At 34.9% G+C, this 17,645-nt stretch overlaps 1 protein-coding gene across 2 annotated transcripts in view; it reads left to right on the top strand.

The window, feature by feature from the left end:
• The window catches only part of SLC44A5 (solute carrier family 44, member 5), a 428,960-nt gene that overhangs the window by 400,641 nt on the left and 10,674 nt on the right, over nt 1–17,645 (top strand). For both annotated transcript variants that reach the window (XM_011977830.1, XM_011977822.1), the window contains exons 13-22: nt 2,353–2,484; nt 7,716–7,815; nt 10,260–10,352; nt 10,810–10,897; nt 11,400–11,662; nt 12,190–12,284; nt 14,303–14,406; nt 15,486–15,559; nt 16,180–16,250; nt 16,375–16,463. In XM_011977830.1, coding sequence (XP_011833220.1) covers nt 2,353–2,484; nt 7,716–7,815; nt 10,260–10,352; nt 10,810–10,897; nt 11,400–11,662; nt 12,190–12,284; nt 14,303–14,406; nt 15,486–15,559; nt 16,180–16,250; nt 16,375–16,463 — 1,109 coding nt within the window. The remainder of the gene's footprint in view (nt 1–2,352; nt 2,485–7,715; nt 7,816–10,259; nt 10,353–10,809; nt 10,898–11,399; nt 11,663–12,189; nt 12,285–14,302; nt 14,407–15,485; nt 15,560–16,179; nt 16,251–16,374; nt 16,464–17,645) is intronic.

Raw genomic sequence — 17,645 nt, 5'->3', positions numbered from 1 at the left:
AAAAAAAAAAAAAGTGAATTCATTCATTCATGGACATGGAGTATCATTTATTCGAAGCTTGGACAACAAAAATAAAAATCAACAAAAATGTCCAGGCATACATGAAGATGAGTCATATAGAACTTTTCAAAATAAAAATGTTATATTAAAAACAAATTGATAAGCTAAACAGCAAAATAGAGAATTAATGAACTGAAATATGAATCTGAAGTAATTATCAAAAATATAGCAGAATGTGACAAGGGGACAAAAATATAATTGTGTGGTTCAAAGAAATAGAAAATAGGTTGAGAAGGGCCTAACATATATCAACCATGTTTGAAAGCTCTTGGCTAAGAATTTGCCAGAACTGATGAAACCATGGATCCATAGATATAGGAAGTCCTCATTATACTAAAGAGAGTAAAGGAAGATAAATCCATATCTAGTCATACGTTATTCTGTTTATTCAACAAATATCAATTGAACAGCTGCTGTGTACAGACACTATTTTAGACTCTTGATGTACAACAGTAAAGGAACAAAGGTTCTTACTCTCATGATGCTCATAGCCTAAGTAATATATGTATTAGAAGGTAGTTATTGCTATGGAAAAAAGAAAAGATAGAGCAGGTAAGGGGAGATTGAGAGTGCCATGGTAGGGCAAGGAGTGAAAATGGCGGTATTAGTAGGAGGGTTTTTTTGGGGAAAATAAGAAAACACTTGGAAGCAATGGAGTTAGACAGTCAAGATGAAGGAAAAGTTCCAGACAGTGGGTGCAGCTAGAGCAAAGGCCCTATAAGATAAGAGTGTGTTGAAGAAATGGCTGGGAGCCTGGTGTGGATGGGTATACTAAGTAAAGGAAAAAATAGTGGGAGAAGAGGTCATAAAATTTATGAAGGGGACTAGCCTTATAGATTATTATAAAACCTAGGCTTTTACTCTGAATGAAACAGGGAGGCAATGTAGGGCTTTGGGTAGCAGAGAGATGAGATATAATGATTGATCTAGTCCCTGTGTTGAGAATAGACTGTGGTGAGGCAGGAGTAGAAGCAATGAGACCAGTAATGAGATGATTGCAGAAATGTATGTGCCAAATGAGGGAAACTCTTGAGGGTGGCCATACATGCTTTTATTTGTATAATAGCTGTATTTCCTGATGATTTGAATGCAGCTATGAGAGAGAGTGAGAAGAAGGAGAATGATTCCATAGAAATATATGAGATGTAAGAAAAGACAGTGAACAAAGAAAATAAATTAGTAAGCATGTAGGTAAAGCTAAAAAAACTTTGCCTGCATAAAATAATAATTGCTTTAGACATTGGACACTAGAATTATTATTTTATGCAGGTAAAATTTGTTTAGCTTTACCTACATGCTAACTAATTTATTTAAAATGTATGTAACAAAATTATGGAGAAATAGAGTGATTGATTATTGAGTAACTAAGGTCTTGTATTTCCTTGTTAACATATTGACTCTAGGCTCATTAAAAAAAAAAAGAACAGATTTTCAAGGTAACTTATTATAAAAATAGAGTAAATTGCTCAAAACCAGTAGAGAAGAAAAATGGAATATAAGTAAACAAACAAAAAATCATCAATTTTAAAATACAAGAATTGGAAGAAAAGAAGTACAGACACAAAGTAGAATACAAAAGGCAAAATCATAGAAACAAATATAAATATATCAATATATAAAGTATAAATATATTAAACTCACCAGTTAGAATACAGAGATTGTCAGGTCAGATTAAAATATACACATACAAATTGGAGCTATATATTATTTATAAAAGTTATAAAACATGTAGGGAAGTAAAACATTTGCAAGTGAAGGGATGGAAAGAATATACTAACAATCAATAACAAAAGAAAGTGGAAGAAGACAATAATATCAGACAAAATTTTAGAATGACAGTGTTTTGAATAAAAATGTTTAAGTTCACTAAACTTGTTGTATCTATTAAAATAACCTCAAAAATCATAGAATTGCAAGGATAAATAAATAAGTGGATAATAATAAATTAGTATTGGGTATAAACCTTAAGGGGAGTTTTCGATGCATCTTTCTACTGAACAAATACATCATGATGTCCTACTGATGGACATTAAGGCCATTTCTAGTCAAAAGGACATTTAAAGCCAGATGTTGCCATAATTATCAAGACAAATATTGAAAACATTTATATCAAATATAGTAGCACATTTAGACTGTTGGATTCAAATAAAATATTTGCTGTGTAAATATGTGTCTTGCCTTTGCAGAAATTACATGCTGATCAGTTTCATGTAGATATGTATGATGAGCACATATAGCTCCTATTTCAGAAAATCATATTTTATATTATTCTGTTTTTCTTTCTTTTTCAAGGAATATGGCATTGTTACCAACAGTACACCAATCTTCAGGAACACCCACGTTCTGTATTAACTGTCTATGACATCGGGATTCAGACTAACATAAGCATGTACTTTGAACTGCAACAAACATGGTTCACATTGAGTGAGTATTTTAAAAACTGGTTTCATTAAAATTGTAATAATGACAAAACATCTTTTTGTCTAAAGGAAAACTTGGGTTGGTATAACCTGTTAAATGTATTTATCACTAGTGTTATAAAAGGTAATGTGTCTATAATCCTCTAACTATAGTAAGTGGAAAAGTCATTGAGGAAAATTTATTGTATAATCTAAGAAAACACTTCCTTACAAGGACCTCAAGACATTTGCCTTCAAATTAAAATGGTTTAGTTGTAGACATTCAGAGGCATTAACTGGATATCTAAGAAAGATGTTTAAAAACAAACAAATGTTTGATTTTTCTAACTTATTTATTTATTTATTTATTTATTTATTTATTTAATTTTCTGAGATACGATCTTGCTCTATCACCCAGGCTGGAGTGCAGTGGCACAATCATGGCTAACTTCACCCTTGGCCTCCCAAACCCAAGCAATTCTACCACCTCAGCCTCCCAGGTAGCTAGGACCACAGACGTGTGCCACCATGCCTAGCTAATTTTTTAATTTTTTGTAGAGATGGGGTCTCCCTAGGTTGCCTAGGCTGGTCTTGAATCTCTGGGCTCAAGTGATCCTCCCACCTCAGCCTTCTAACATGCTGGCATGAGCCACTGTGCCCAGCCTCAAACTTGTTTTTAAAAAAGAAAAAGGAAAAGGAGAAACAAACAACCATTTTTTTGTAACAAAACATTTAAACCATTTACAGGAATTATGAGTAATAAATATCTGAAAATAAATTTACATTTTTAAAGTGTTTCTTCAAGGTTTTTAATTTCTTAAGGATATTTTTTAATATTAACAAATTTAAATATTTATTTAAATGTAACAAAATTTTTTAAGCAGGATGATTTCAGAGATGGTTTTAATCTTATATTCCTAGAATGGTGTTATTACAATACTCCTTGTAAGATTCGTGTTCTTTAATCAAGATTTTGAAAATAATCTCTGACTACATGTTGTTTTTTTAAAAAATCATCTTTATATTCTTGAAGTTAGAGAGCCAGACGAGACACATTCAAGGCAGCCTGGTAGGAAGCCCAGAAAGAACCTCAGAAGGGAGCAATATCTCGGTGGGGCATCATGATTCCAGGCATGGGTCCCATTCCCACCAATTTGAAAACCTGACTTTGCCACTTCATTTGAGGATCCTCAGGCTTTCAAGGACAAGCTCATGTTAAGTCACCAAAGCACCCTATATTTGTTTACATCATTAGGATAGTCTCCTGGTGACCAAAGTGCAGATATTTTCCATATAGGACACTACCTTCCTGGGATCAGAGCACCTGGAAAGCAAGATTACCAATCAGAAGCTATTTTAGCAAAGGGGCTCAGACGGCGGTGGGAGATGCTTTCCTCAGACGATGCCAACCTCGATGACCTAGCTGAGCAGCACAGATGTCCCTCCCAGATTCCTTCTCCACCACATTTAGTTTTTCTCTTAAAAAAACAAAACACTCGATCAAACTCCAACTTCTTACTGTTTGGCTTCTCATTTCTAGCTCTCATGCAGACTAATATCCTTCACTGACATCTTTTTTCCAAATACATTATAGAATTGTTTCATTTATAACTTTTTAACTGCAAAAATCAGGCATCCTCATCAGGATGAGGGAATTGCACCCTCATCATTTTTGCTGAATTTAAATGATTCCACATCTCTTCAGCAACCCACTTACTGTTGTCTATTATTTCTAAAGTGACAAATGTCACCCATTATGTATTGAAACTTCTAGTTTTACTCTTGGATGGATCTTAGTTACAGGTTCTGTGCCCACTCCCTGCTGTCTCATAAGACCCTTCCACACAAGCGCCATTGAGGTGATCAGAATCTGCCATTGGAAAAGTAAAGATATGTACCTTTAGGAAAATACAGAGCTTATTAGAATTTTCAAGTCTAGGGATACTGAAAACTCAAATAAGCCTCCGCTTTCGTAACTCACTTTTCAGACTTTAATTGATTACTTGCTCTGTGTTTGGACAAAATTCTAGGCACCAAAAACAAAAGCATATATGTGAAATTACACTCATTAACACAAACACTGAAAGTAGGCAGAGTTATAAATACCCAAATTGTAATTTTATGAGTTCTACTTTGTGTTCAGAGATGGTTCTATTCATATTTCTGCTATTAACTATGAACTTGTGTATATCTCTTAGCCCCCAGGGGCCAGTCTCACCCTTTGTTAAGTTACAGTTATACTGATGACTCTATAGGGCATCAAATATATTTATATTATTTACTCTGATTCAAACAAAAGGGGAGATATAGGATAGTCATGTGTTGCTTAATGAGAGAAATATGTTCTGAGAAATGTATTGTTAGGCAATTTTTTTCATTGTGTAAACATTATAGAGTATACTTATGCAAACCTAGATGGTATAGCCTACTACACTCTTAGGCTACATGTAATAGCCTATTGCTCCTAGTCTACAAGCCCATACAGCATGTTACTCTGCTGAATACTGTAGAAAATCATAATACAATGCCAAAAGTTTGTATATCTAAACATAGGAAAGATACAGTAAAGATATGGCATAAAAGATTTTTTAAAATGGTACCCATGTAAAGAGTGTTTACCATGAATGGAGCTTGCAGATCTGGAAGGTGTTCTGGGTGTCAGTGAGTGGTGAGTGAATGTGAAGAGCATTACTGTACACTACTGTAGACTTTATAAGCACTGTACATGTAGGCTACAGTACATTTATTAAAAACTTTCTTCAATAATTAACCTTAGCTTACTATAACTTTTTTACTTTATAAATTTTTAATTTTTTTAACTTTTTGACTTTTATAACATTTAGCTTTAATTTTTGACTCTTTTATAATAACACTTATACAAACAGCTGTACAAAAACATTTTCTTTCTTTGCATTCTAATTCTAAAAGCTTTTTCTATTTTTAAGGTGTGTTTTTTTTTTTTCACTTTCAATATATTTTGTTAAAAATGGAGGCACAGACCAGGCGTGGTGACTCATGCTTATAATCATAGCACTGTGGGAGGATCGTTTGAGCCCAGGAGTTCAAGACCAGCCTGGGCAACAGAGTGAGACCCTGTCTCTATTTATTTTATTTAAAAAATTAGAAACAAAACCCAAAAATTTAAAGACACAAATATATACATTATCCTAGACCTACACAAGGTCAGGATCATCAATATCACTTTCCTCCACCTCCACATCTTGTCCCACTGGAAGGTCTTTGGGGACAATAAAAAACATGGAGCTGTCATCTCCTATGATAACAATGCCTTCTTCTGGAATATTCCTGAAAGACCCACTTGAAGCTAGTTTAAAGATAACTTTTTTATAGCAAGTAGTGGGAGTGCACTCTGAAATAACAAAAAGTATTGTGTAGTAAATACATAAAACAATAACAAACTCATTCCTTACTATTATCAAGCATTATATGCTATACATACTTGTATGTGCTGTACTTTTATATGACGGTCAGCACAACAGGTTTGTTTACACCGACATCACTCCAAACACATGAGTAATGCATTGCAGTTTGATGCCACTGGGCAATAGGAATTTTTCAGCTCCATTATAATCTTACAGGACTGGCATTGTGTATGCAGTCCATTGTTAACCAAAACATTGTCATGCAGTGCATGACTGTACGTAAGTTCAAAAGACAGTTATATTTCTCTAATGTAATTATTTTGAGTGTGCAATTTTATAAAGGTGGAAGTTAAATATACAGTTTTTAACAGTGCAATGTCATAATATAAAGTGATTCTTATATGTATTATCTTTATAGGTTCATTCAAAGAAGATAACAATTTTAGCATAATATGGTTACATGCCACAATTTTGGGTTCAAATTAGTGTTTTAAGAGAATAAAATGTACATGAAAACATAAATACATAGTATAACTAAAGGAAGATTTAGAAGTGAGATGATACACTACTAAGATATTCGTATACCTTTGGGTGAACTTCTACTTACTTGGAGACAGTAACTGATGTGTGATGTGTCAGAATTTTAGTAATATAATAATAGAATGAAATAACGAGCTCTCCATCAACAGAACTGTTCAAGCATGAGCTAAATAACCATCTAGCAAGGAGGTTAGAGACTGGATTCTTTCACAAGTGGGAATTTAAGCTTCCATTAAGTTCCTTTTACAATTTTAGATTATTTTTCTTGATTTTAAGATCCATACCTTTTACTTTTTAACATTTCTGAAATCAGGATGCATCTTAAAATTATTGAATAAACATTTAATGAAGTGTTTCTTTACTTTTCCTAAGAAGTTATTATTTAATTAAGGATATGCCTTAGAAATGAGGAAATATAATAATTGATGGTATTTGGCGTCAAGTTTAAAAAAACTAATTCAGGCTAGCTGAAGAGAAAAGAAAACTGGAACAGGCTGAGAGCAAAGCAGACGGTATTTACTGTAAGGATATAGAAGTGCCTTGTCAAACTCAAAAAAGCAGAAAGCTAGCTGGACTTCAAAGTTTACTTGGAGTCAGGAAATGAAAGCCAAAAAGAACCCAAGATTTCCTCTCCTTGCTGTCTTGCTTTATACATCTACACTTTATTCTTTCTTTGCAGATTCACTTATTTCACATAAAGATGGTTTTGACACAGTTTGTATAACCTACAATTCAAGATTTATAAACTTCAAGACTAAATAAATTAAGTTTACTGAACTAGGTTCCCTTAGTTTCAATTCTAATACTTATATTGGCCAAGTTGGGTTAAGTTTACACCCTGATTCCATCAATGGTGGCCATAGTGCAAAGAATCACAATAATGGGACAGCCACGAACCTGCCCTGCCAGCCAGCAAGGACAATTAAGAGGCATTATGAGGAAAGTGAACAGCTCAAAACATGTCTTCTGTATATTGTCTTACTCAGTGAATTAAAGGCGAAAACATCTAAAATAGAACTACCTAAAGCAGCCCTTCCCTTTTTCCATTCCTATTTTCTAAGTTCTACAAATTGTGTGAAATGCTTTTATGGATGAGATGAACCCTTTCCAAAAGAGATATTCAAGCTCTTGCTAAAGGGTTTAATCTAGATTTCATAGGATTTTGTGAAAGTTAATTTCTAAGATTGGCATTTTTGGAGAGATAACACTGCTTAGATTATGAGGTGTCAAAATTGGCAGAAATAATCATAAAGTTCAATCCTAGCATTTGCAGGGAAGGTTTGTTTCCATATCTACTTGTATTACAGACTGATTTTTTTTTTCCTGTTCAAAGTGATAATACTCTGCATCATTGAAGTGATTGTCATCCTCATGCTGATCTTCCTCAGGAATCGAATCCGAGTCGCCATTATCCTGCTGAAGGAAGGAAGCAAGTAAGGCCCTTAATGTAGAAACTCGGCTAAAGTGTATCAGTCAGTAAAATCAGTCACTGTCCCTTGCATAAATATCTCACCTATTATTCCTTTTAAGATCACTTTTGGCTGGGCGCGGTGGCTCACGCCTGTAATCCCAGCATTTTGGGAGGCCGAGGCAGGCGGATCACCTGAGGTCGGGAGTTTGAGACCAGCCTGACCAACATGGAGAAACCCCGTCTCTACTAAAGATACAAAATTAGCCGGGTGTGGTGGCACATGCCTGTAATCCCAGCTACTTGGGAGGCTGAGGCAAGAGAATCACTTGAACCGGGAGGCAGAGGTTGTGGTGAGCTGAGATCGTGACATTGCACTCCAGCCTGGGCAACAAGACATTTAAAAGAAAGCATCTTCCATTCAGGCAAACTTTTTCAAGTTCACACTCTACCACTTATTAGAAAGATCACCACTAACATGTCCTTTAATATCCCCAAGCCTCAATAATCATAGGGTAAAATAAGTGTAAAACCTATTCAGTCTATGTATTAGCAGTTTTTGAACACCAAATATGTGTTAGGAGAATGGTACACGTGAAAGTAAGTGACAAAGTGCTATATAAAAGTTAGCTAGATTACATGTTATATTATTTTCATACTGGGTCATATGTTCATATTAATGGTTGGGATTATTTGCATAGCTTTAAATCACCACAGTTCTATAAAGTCAATTATATGCTATTGCCACTTCTGAGTGATGTAATTTTCTAATAGACAGGACAACTGATTCTAGGAGCACCAGACTATACATTTCATATCTAAAGCTCATAATTTAGGAACACTTTATACCAAGAGTCATTTTTATTTTTTAAAAGTTACAAAATAAACACTAAATATTTCATAAAATTCATGCCAAGAGATAATAACGCCTATAGTTTCCACACTATTCCAAAAGGTCATTCAAGAATAATACTGTGAACTTTTTAATAATGCATGGAAGTAACTGGGAAATCATTATTATAAAGCCAACAACCCACGCTCTCCATTTAGTGTGATGGAAACTACATTGTTAATGACCAAGAACCAAATTATTTTTAACAGTCTTTAAGGATTATTTGAACAAAATTACCATAGTATTATTTTTATTATAATAGTGCCACCTGAAGTCACTGGTTTAAATAGTTAACAAGCAGTTAGTTAAACTCTCGCTCCTTCCCTCAATAACCTATCATTAACCACTGAAAACTACTGATTTTCTGTGTTTATTTCTTAAGTAGTATGATATTGTACAGTTCACTGTAACTTGCTCCACTTGTTTCATTTCTAAATGTGCATTTGTGTGAGTATATATGTTTATGTTAAAGGGCCGGTAAAACTGAAACAGGCTGGTAGTTTACTCAGGGGGTAATAAGGACTGAAATAAATAGGTGTGAGAATACAGGGTAAACCTAAGGAGACACAATAATTCACTTAACAGCAGTGTACGAAGAAAAGAGAAAACAGGATAGCTTAAATAGTGAGGGGAGGAAAGTGGCAAATACAAAATAATCTAAGCATCAATGCATTAGGAGTGATAAGATTTTCATCTTATTTCTCAATGACCCTATGAAACAGTATTGTGTTTAATCCAGTGTCATATGCTGAAAAGATCATGTAACAGAAGTCATTAGAAGTAATGCAGTCAGATAGCGAACATTTCATAAGCCATGTCCTATTAGAAAATATCAAAGAAATTATTATCCTTGATAATTATATTTTACAAAATTGCATTTTAGAAATCATATTTTCAAATATAATTTGAATTTATAATTTAAAAATACATTTAACTGCAAACAGACATTATATATTCCACAGAAAAAAGAATAAGGAATTACCTGAAGGGTTGCTATGTGGAAAAAATGGTAAAATGGTCGTTTCTTCCCCAGAAGTTAGAGGATATAAGTTGCAAACAGGCAGATAAGGAAGAAATTTTTAATATCTTGATAAGAAAATAGAATAAGCCATGTCATGTAAAAGTAAGTACCCATCACTCAGTGTGTTCACCAAAGGCTAGTGAACACATTCTGAAGAAGTATAGGGGATTCCTGAATTAGTGGGGCATTCCCACAGTGTAACACATGATCTTCAAGGTCTCCTTCAATTTTAAAAGTCTAAGAATCTAAACAAAACGAAGAAATGTCATGATTACAATGTATCAAATCTTTATGGATCAGAAGGTAGCAACCAAAGAGAGGAAAATTTGAGGGACTTTAGGCAGGAGTCTAACATGTGCATTGGAAAAACGCCTCAACTTACTTTTAAAAATAAGTAAATAAATAAATAAAAATGTAAAACCAACTGAGAATATGCCAGAATGATCACCAAAAAAGAGTCCGTGGTTATTACCAGTTTTCTTAGAATTAATTCAGTGTAAATCTTATTTCTAGTTTTAACAATCATTTTGAATTTCAACTCTTTGTTTTATTTCAGAGCCATTGGATACGTTCCTAGTACATTAGTCTATCCAGCTTTAACTTTCATTTTGCTCTCAATCTGTATTTGCTACTGGGTCGTGACAGCAGTGTATCCTTTGGTAACTGGCCTCTGTAAACCTCAGGTTCACATGACTATTCGTGAACCAGGAGTTTGTGTTCAGTGTTTTCTATCCTTGGGAAGATGAGGAATATACTAAGAAATAACTAATTTTTTTCCCCAAACTCAAAAAACGTTTCAATCTACTGATTGAATTTCCCCTCAAATAGTTCATATTGTAGATTTGTTTTATTTTGTCTCCACATGATATTGCTCCTTAGCAATAAGCCAAGAAAACTCCTATACATTTTACTGTTTTTAAGCGGCTGCTCTGTGCAGCTGGCCCACGTTACATTAATCTAGGCCTGAAAAATAGATGAATATTATTAAAATATTAGGCATTTTTGAAGTTAATTTCTCATGCACTTTTGAGTTGTCTGTATTATTTTCTTGTCCATTTATTTTCAATCTACCAGCAAATAGCTTCTCCTTAATGGAGTCTATTCAGTTTCTTGGCGACATCAGGGGTACCCGTGTACAAAGTCATAGCTCCAGAGGGGCATTGTATACATGAAAATCAAACCTGTGACCCAGAGGTAAGTACAAGAAACTCTGTCATTTACTTACTGCAATATAGACTTCGGCTGTAATTCATTTTGTAGGTGTTGTAGGAATTGTCCCGAAGCAGAGATCCTATGCACTGATGGGGACAACTATGTGCTGAAGGGCAGTGTGCATCAGGTAAGCAGGAGAGTATTGAAAACAGTGGGCGCAATGGAGAGAAAGCACTGTATTTCCTGAGTGTGCCTGTCCTACCATATACCCAAGACCACAGAAAGTAGGTATGGTCAACAACAACACTGATAAATGTGAAATTATAGTGGGTGCAGATTATGAGCATTTGATGAAAATTGGGATACTTTCCAGAGCTCATTAGAGAATTATATAAAGTGATATAACAGCAAATAGAGGAGTAAGAGCAGGAGCTAATGGGAAAAAAACAGGACACACAATTAAGGGGAAGAGGAAAACACAGGGAGCTGTTATCTTGGAGTGACATTTAATATTATGTCCTTGTGCTCTTTTTTCTGAATGCAGATTTTTAATACAACTGAAATTGCCAAAGCTTGCCCTGGGGCTCTGTGTAACTTTGCTTTCTATGGTGGAAAGAGCTTGTACCATCAATACATCCCTACCTTCCATGTATACAACTTATTTGTCTTTCTCTGGCTTATAAACTTCGTCGTTGCATTGGGTCAGTGTGCCCTTGCTGGTGCATTCGCTACTTATTACTGGGCCATGAAAAAACCTGATGACATCCCACGATATCCACTTTTTACTGCATTTGGGCGAGCCATACGGTAAGTTCCAGGTTGAAACCTACACCTATCTTGTCAGTTACATTTGGTGTGCTTGTAATTCAGTCTTGGCTCATTAATTCAAGTGGCAAGGTACAAATGAAATCAAAGGTACAAATCAAAATTCATGGATGCCCATTGGTTTTGTCTGGGTTTATAGCCAGTTTTACAATCCCTACCCAAGCCAATTTCCTTCTAAATGCTATAGGTTATTAGAGAGAGACAGAGATAAAGGAGGATACCAAATGCAAGATCAAGATTTAACTTGGCTCCGTGTCTCCATTGAGCAATACAAACATCCTATTTTATGATGATAGACTATTGGTGTCATTTATACTGATGAAGGGTAAGACAGATGTATATGGCTTAAAATCCTCTATAGAGACTTTTATATCTAAATAAGAGAGTGCAAAAGGCTCTTTGTTGTTGATCCTTCTGCAGATACCTTTTACTTGTGAAAATTATTCAATTAGCATCCTTTTAAATAATAGTATTAAGTTTTAACTTATTCTCATTTTATTTTTGTGCAGATATCACACAGGATCCCTAGCATTTGGATCTTTAATTATTGCATTAATTCAAATGTTTAAAATTGTCCTAGAATACTTGGACCACCGTCTTAAACGTAAGATTTCAGACGTCCTGACTTTTGTGAAGATAATCAATTGGGTTGGGGGTCGGAGGAGACCTGATGATTATAACTTGGACTAGGGTAATAAGGATGAAAGCGCATGTTTGGGACCTGTTCTGTTCTGAAGGAAAACCAGAGAGAGCTTGCTGAAGGAGCGGATGTCAGGGGAGGGGAGGGACAGTGGTGAAGGAAAGAGAGAAAAGGTGTGTGATCCTATTCATTAAGCTTTGGAAGCCAGAAGAAACAAATTTCAAAAAGGAGATTAAGAATTCTGTTTTGAGATGTTATTGTTGAGAAGCATGATGGAGATGTCAGGTTGGCAGCTCCAAGTCTGTAGTTCAGGTCAGGTTAGGCTTAAAATATAAATGTGGGTGTCACAGGCATAAATCTTCCTACCTGATATATATTGTTTACAAACACATACACTTTGCTTGGAATGCACCTTAAAATATTTTATTATTAATATCAGAAACAGATTTGAAAAGGCACAAAAAAGCTGGAAGACTCGCACTTCCTGATTTCAAAACTTATTATAAATCTGCAGCAATCAAAAGAGTGTGGTACTAGCATAAGGACAGACATATAGAGGTAAAATAAAACAGAAATCCCAAAACTAACTCTCACATATAAGACCATTCAATGGAAAAAGGTCAGTCTTTTCAACTAATGGTGCTGGGAAAATGGGATATCCACATGCAAAAGAATGAAGTTCAGCCTTATCTTACATTAATATACAAAAATTAACTAAAAATGGATCAAAGAGCTAAACAAAATCACTAAAACTATAAAACTCTTAGAAGAAAACATAAGTTGAAAGCTTCATGACATTGGATTTGGTGATTATTTCTTAGTACACCAGAAGCATAGGCAACAAAAGAAAAATAAATCGAACTTCATCAAATTTAAAAACATTTATTCAACAAAGAACACTACCAAGAGAGTGAAAAGACAGCCCACATGATGGAAGAAAATATTTTCAAATCATATGCCAGATAAGGGATTCATATCCAGAATATATAAGAACTTCTACAACTCAACAGCAAAATAATCAACCCAGTTCAGAAATGGACAAAGAACTTGAATAGACATTTCTCCAAAAACGATATACAAATGGACAATGAGGACATGAAAAGATGCTTAATATCACTAGTCATTAGGGAAATGCAAATCAAAACCGCAATGAGATAGCACTCCATACACATTAGAATGACTATTTTATATATCTATATATAAACCAAGAATAGAAAACAGAAAATAACAAGTGTCGGTAAGAATGTGGAGAAATTGGAACCCTTGTGTATTGCTGGAGGGAATGTCAAATGATGTAGTCACTGTAGAAAACAGTATAGGAGTTTCTAAAAAAATTTAAAATATAATTTTATATGACCGAGAAACCCCATATCTAGATATATATGAAAAGAATTGAAAGAAGGAACTCAAACAGATACTTGCACATCACTGTTCATAACAGCATTATTCGGAATAGGCAGAAGGTATAAACAACCCAAATTCCAATCAACAAATGAATAAACAAAATGTGTTATATACATACAATGAAATATTATTCAACCTGAAAAAGGAATGAAATGATGAACCTTGACAACATCATGCTAAGTGAAATAAGCAAGATACAAAAGGATAAATATTGTATGATTTCTTTTACTTGAAGCACCTAGGAGAAGCAATTTTATACATAAAAAATATATAGTAGAGTTTACTAGGGGCTGGGGGATGAGGGGAATGAGAAGTTACTGTTGAAGGGCATAGAATTTCTATTTGAGATTTTAAAGTTCTGGAAATGGATAGCAGTGATGGTTGTACAACATTATGAATGTACTCAATGCCACTGAACTGTAAACTTAAAAATGGTTAAAATGGCAAATTTTATATTATGTATATTTTATAACAATACAAAATTTGAAATCTCATTTTAAATGTTGTATTATCATTTATTTTGATTGATAAGGTTCAACTGCAAAGCATTAATAGATTTAAGTATCTCCTTATCATAGGTACCGAGAACACATTGTCTAAATTCCTACAATGCTGCCTGAGATGCTGCTTCTGGTGTTTGGAAAATGCAATAAAGTTTTTAAACAGAAATGCCTATATTATGGTAGGTAGATTATTTTTTGTTTACTAAGCTGCTTCTTTGCAATCCCAAACATCATGTCTACATTGCCGTCTCTAAAGCACTTTTACATCATGCAGTTGAATTTATCACTATGCTGATATAAGGCTTGTTAATCCAATGCCTGATTCAGGGATATGCTTCCCTAGTTGAGATAGTATCTGAACTATACTTTATTGTTACTTTCAATATTTTTTTTGAGAGCAAAAATATTACACACTTTGGAAACTTATAAGTGTGCTGGATAAAAAATAGTTTTATGTGTCTTTGGCATAGTTTAGTGGGAAGAAAGGGTATTTAATCTATGTTTCACTCTGAGAAGAAAATACTTTCTAATTCTGGAATTTACATAATTTTAAAGAAGAGTCTTATCCTTTTTATGAATCTTGTGTTAGAATGTGTGGAGATTGACAATGCTTAACTGACTTTTGTTTCCTATAGCACTATGGAAAGTCCTACATAGGCTTTTTTAACATAAGGGATCCAGAAATATAATTTTTCTAACACTTAGAAAGCTACAGTATAACCTTTTGACATTTGCTTATTATCACAGTAGCACAGGGTCTGGAAAAGTGATAGAAATAGTTATGGAGATTCAAACAGTCAATAATTTACCTCCAATGAGAGTATTATGTTGAGCCTATTCATCAATAAATGAGGTTTAGTGAAAGGTATTGGGTTTCCTTAAGAGTAATTTTTTATGTAGAGACTACAATATTTAACCTTTTCAGCAATAAACTCTAGCTCAAACATTTTAAAGGTTTAAAGGCAGAAGCCATTATCTGGAATTCGAGAAAAAGACCTGCCTCTGTTTAAGGCTGTCTAATCCCCCAGAGTTTGAGGGCATACAGCATCGGAAGCACACCTGACTGTCAATGACCCTGAGAGTTGTGTAGAGCTGAGGACACACAGTATGTCCCACAAATCCACATGTTAGAAAGAAGAGTGGGGACAGCTCTACAAATGACAGGAATTAATTTGGTTACCTTCCTGTCATTGGATTGTCTTTTGATCTTGTTAGAGTATGTTACTGGCTCCAGAATAATATCAGCTGTCTTCCTCAGATTGCAATATATGGCAGAAACTTCTGCAGGTCAGCAAAAGATGCTTTCAATCTGCTGATGAGAAATGTTTTAAAGTAAGTAATCAGGCTGAACATTGTAATTTAACAATTTAATGAACCTTGAGCATTACATCCTTCACATGTAGTTATTTAAAGTGTTGGTTGCATTATTAGATATGAATATTATCTTTTAACCTGATGGATTTAAATATTATCTCTCATACCATTAATTTATTTTCATATCTGAGAATTGTTGCTTCCATCATCCACCTGTGTCTTTAGGTCCATTGGCATTTTTTCATTTGTATTATCCCCTCTGCTCAAGAAATTCCCCCAGATGAACAACATTATCATCTTTCCTCCTCCCAGAATTGGTGGAGCCTGAGTGAACAAAATCAGAGAACAATACAGCATCCTGAGGACGCAGGGTGTCTATAGGCTTCAAATCAGAGACAGAGGCTGACACCATCACTGCAGGGCTCCTGACAGCCCTACAATGCCATCTTCTGTTTACATTAAAAATAAGTCAGAACATCATCCATGAGTTCCACCATCATTTCTTCCAAAACAATTGCCAAATACAGTTTCAGCAAAGACACATCAAAATAAACTCATGAATATTTACTGTCATCAATTTCAAGTAACAAGTATATTTTAAACACAAAATTATACTTTCTTTTTTTTCTGATATTCAGAGTTGCAGTTACAGATGAAGTTACATACTTTGTATTATTCCTGGGGAAAATTCTAGTTGCTGGAAGTATAGGTAAGTAATCATGATGAAAATAATTTTTAAAAAGTTTAAAAGATGTTTGGAAGAACTGCTTTACTACAAAAAACTATATTCCTTTGCAAATGTATAATATACATGTTCTACCTTTTCAATGTAGGTGTTCTGGCCTTCCTATTCTTCACACAAAGACTGCCAGTGATTGCACAAGGACCAGCATCTTTAAATTACTACTGGGTACCTTTGCTGGTAAGAGTTGGTGTCTGAGTCATTGCAGACTGCTCTAATAAAAATACTATAGACTGGATGACTTAAACAACAGAAATTTATCCCTCACTGTTCTGAAGGCTGGGAAGTCCAAGATCAAGGTGCCAGTCAACTTGATTTCTGGTGAGGGCCCTCTTCCTGGTGAACAGAGAGACACCCTCCTGTATCTTCACATGGTGGCGAGAGAGAGAGAGATTATCTCTTTCATTTATCTTCTTATAAGGACACTAATCTGATCCTCCTGACCTAATCACCTCGTAAAGTTCCCACCTGCAAATAACATTGGGGCTTAGGACTTCGGCAAATGAATTTAGGGGGTACACAGTTCACTCCGTAGCAGCTGGGTATTGCTGATTCTGTGATTTATCAGAGATAGCACAATTTTAAAAAAGGAATAGGAGAAATAATAATGATAGCTAAAATTATTGGTCTTACTTTATGCCAACCCACATCCTACTTTAGAGACTGGGTTCCTTGGAAATAACCTGAGACAGAAGATTGCATGCAGAAGGTATGTCAGGAAGCTGTCTCCTGAGATACATTGGTAAGAAAGTGAGGAGGGCGGGATAGGTAGCAGGAGAAGCTGACCCATGCCGAAGTTACAGCTGAGGCCTCAGAATTGCAGGACATTCTGGCAAAGGGGCTGGACTTTTGTATGCTGCATCAGGCAGTTTTTGATCATGAACTGACCCCTGCATGAGGGTATAACTTTGGGTGAGGCAATTCCCTGCAGGAAGGGCAATTCTTAGTGAGGGAAGCAACCGAATCAGTAACAGCCTAGATTTCCAACAATTGAGGATGGATGAGGCAGTGTAGATCTGGGTGAAGCCCTGCAGTATCTATCATAATATATTAACTCGTTTAACCCACATGTCAAAAATACTGTCGTTACTTACATTCTCCCCTCCCCCACTGCCAATTTTATATAGGAGACACAGAGAGGTTAATTCACTTGTTGAGTGCCTGAGCTGTGATTCAAACCCAGGCAGTACATGCTCGTAATGCCTAATGCTTTATTGCCTTGGTGTACAAGATACTAAAACTGAGATATTTTTGCTAGGTACTGGGGGTGGCAGGAAGAAAATGGGCAGGTCATCAATGATAGACTGGATAAAGAAAATGTGTTACGTATACACCTTGGAATACTATGCAGTTGTAAGAAAA

This window comes from Mandrillus leucophaeus, unplaced genomic scaffold (genome assembly GCF_000951045.1).
Source record: "Mandrillus leucophaeus isolate KB7577 unplaced genomic scaffold, Mleu.le_1.0 Scaffold103, whole genome shotgun sequence".
Classification (NCBI taxonomy): Eukaryota; Metazoa; Chordata; class Mammalia; order Primates; family Cercopithecidae; genus Mandrillus; species Mandrillus leucophaeus.
The sequence above is the reverse complement of the archived record's forward strand: the minus strand, read 5'-3'. Positions and strand labels throughout refer to the sequence as shown.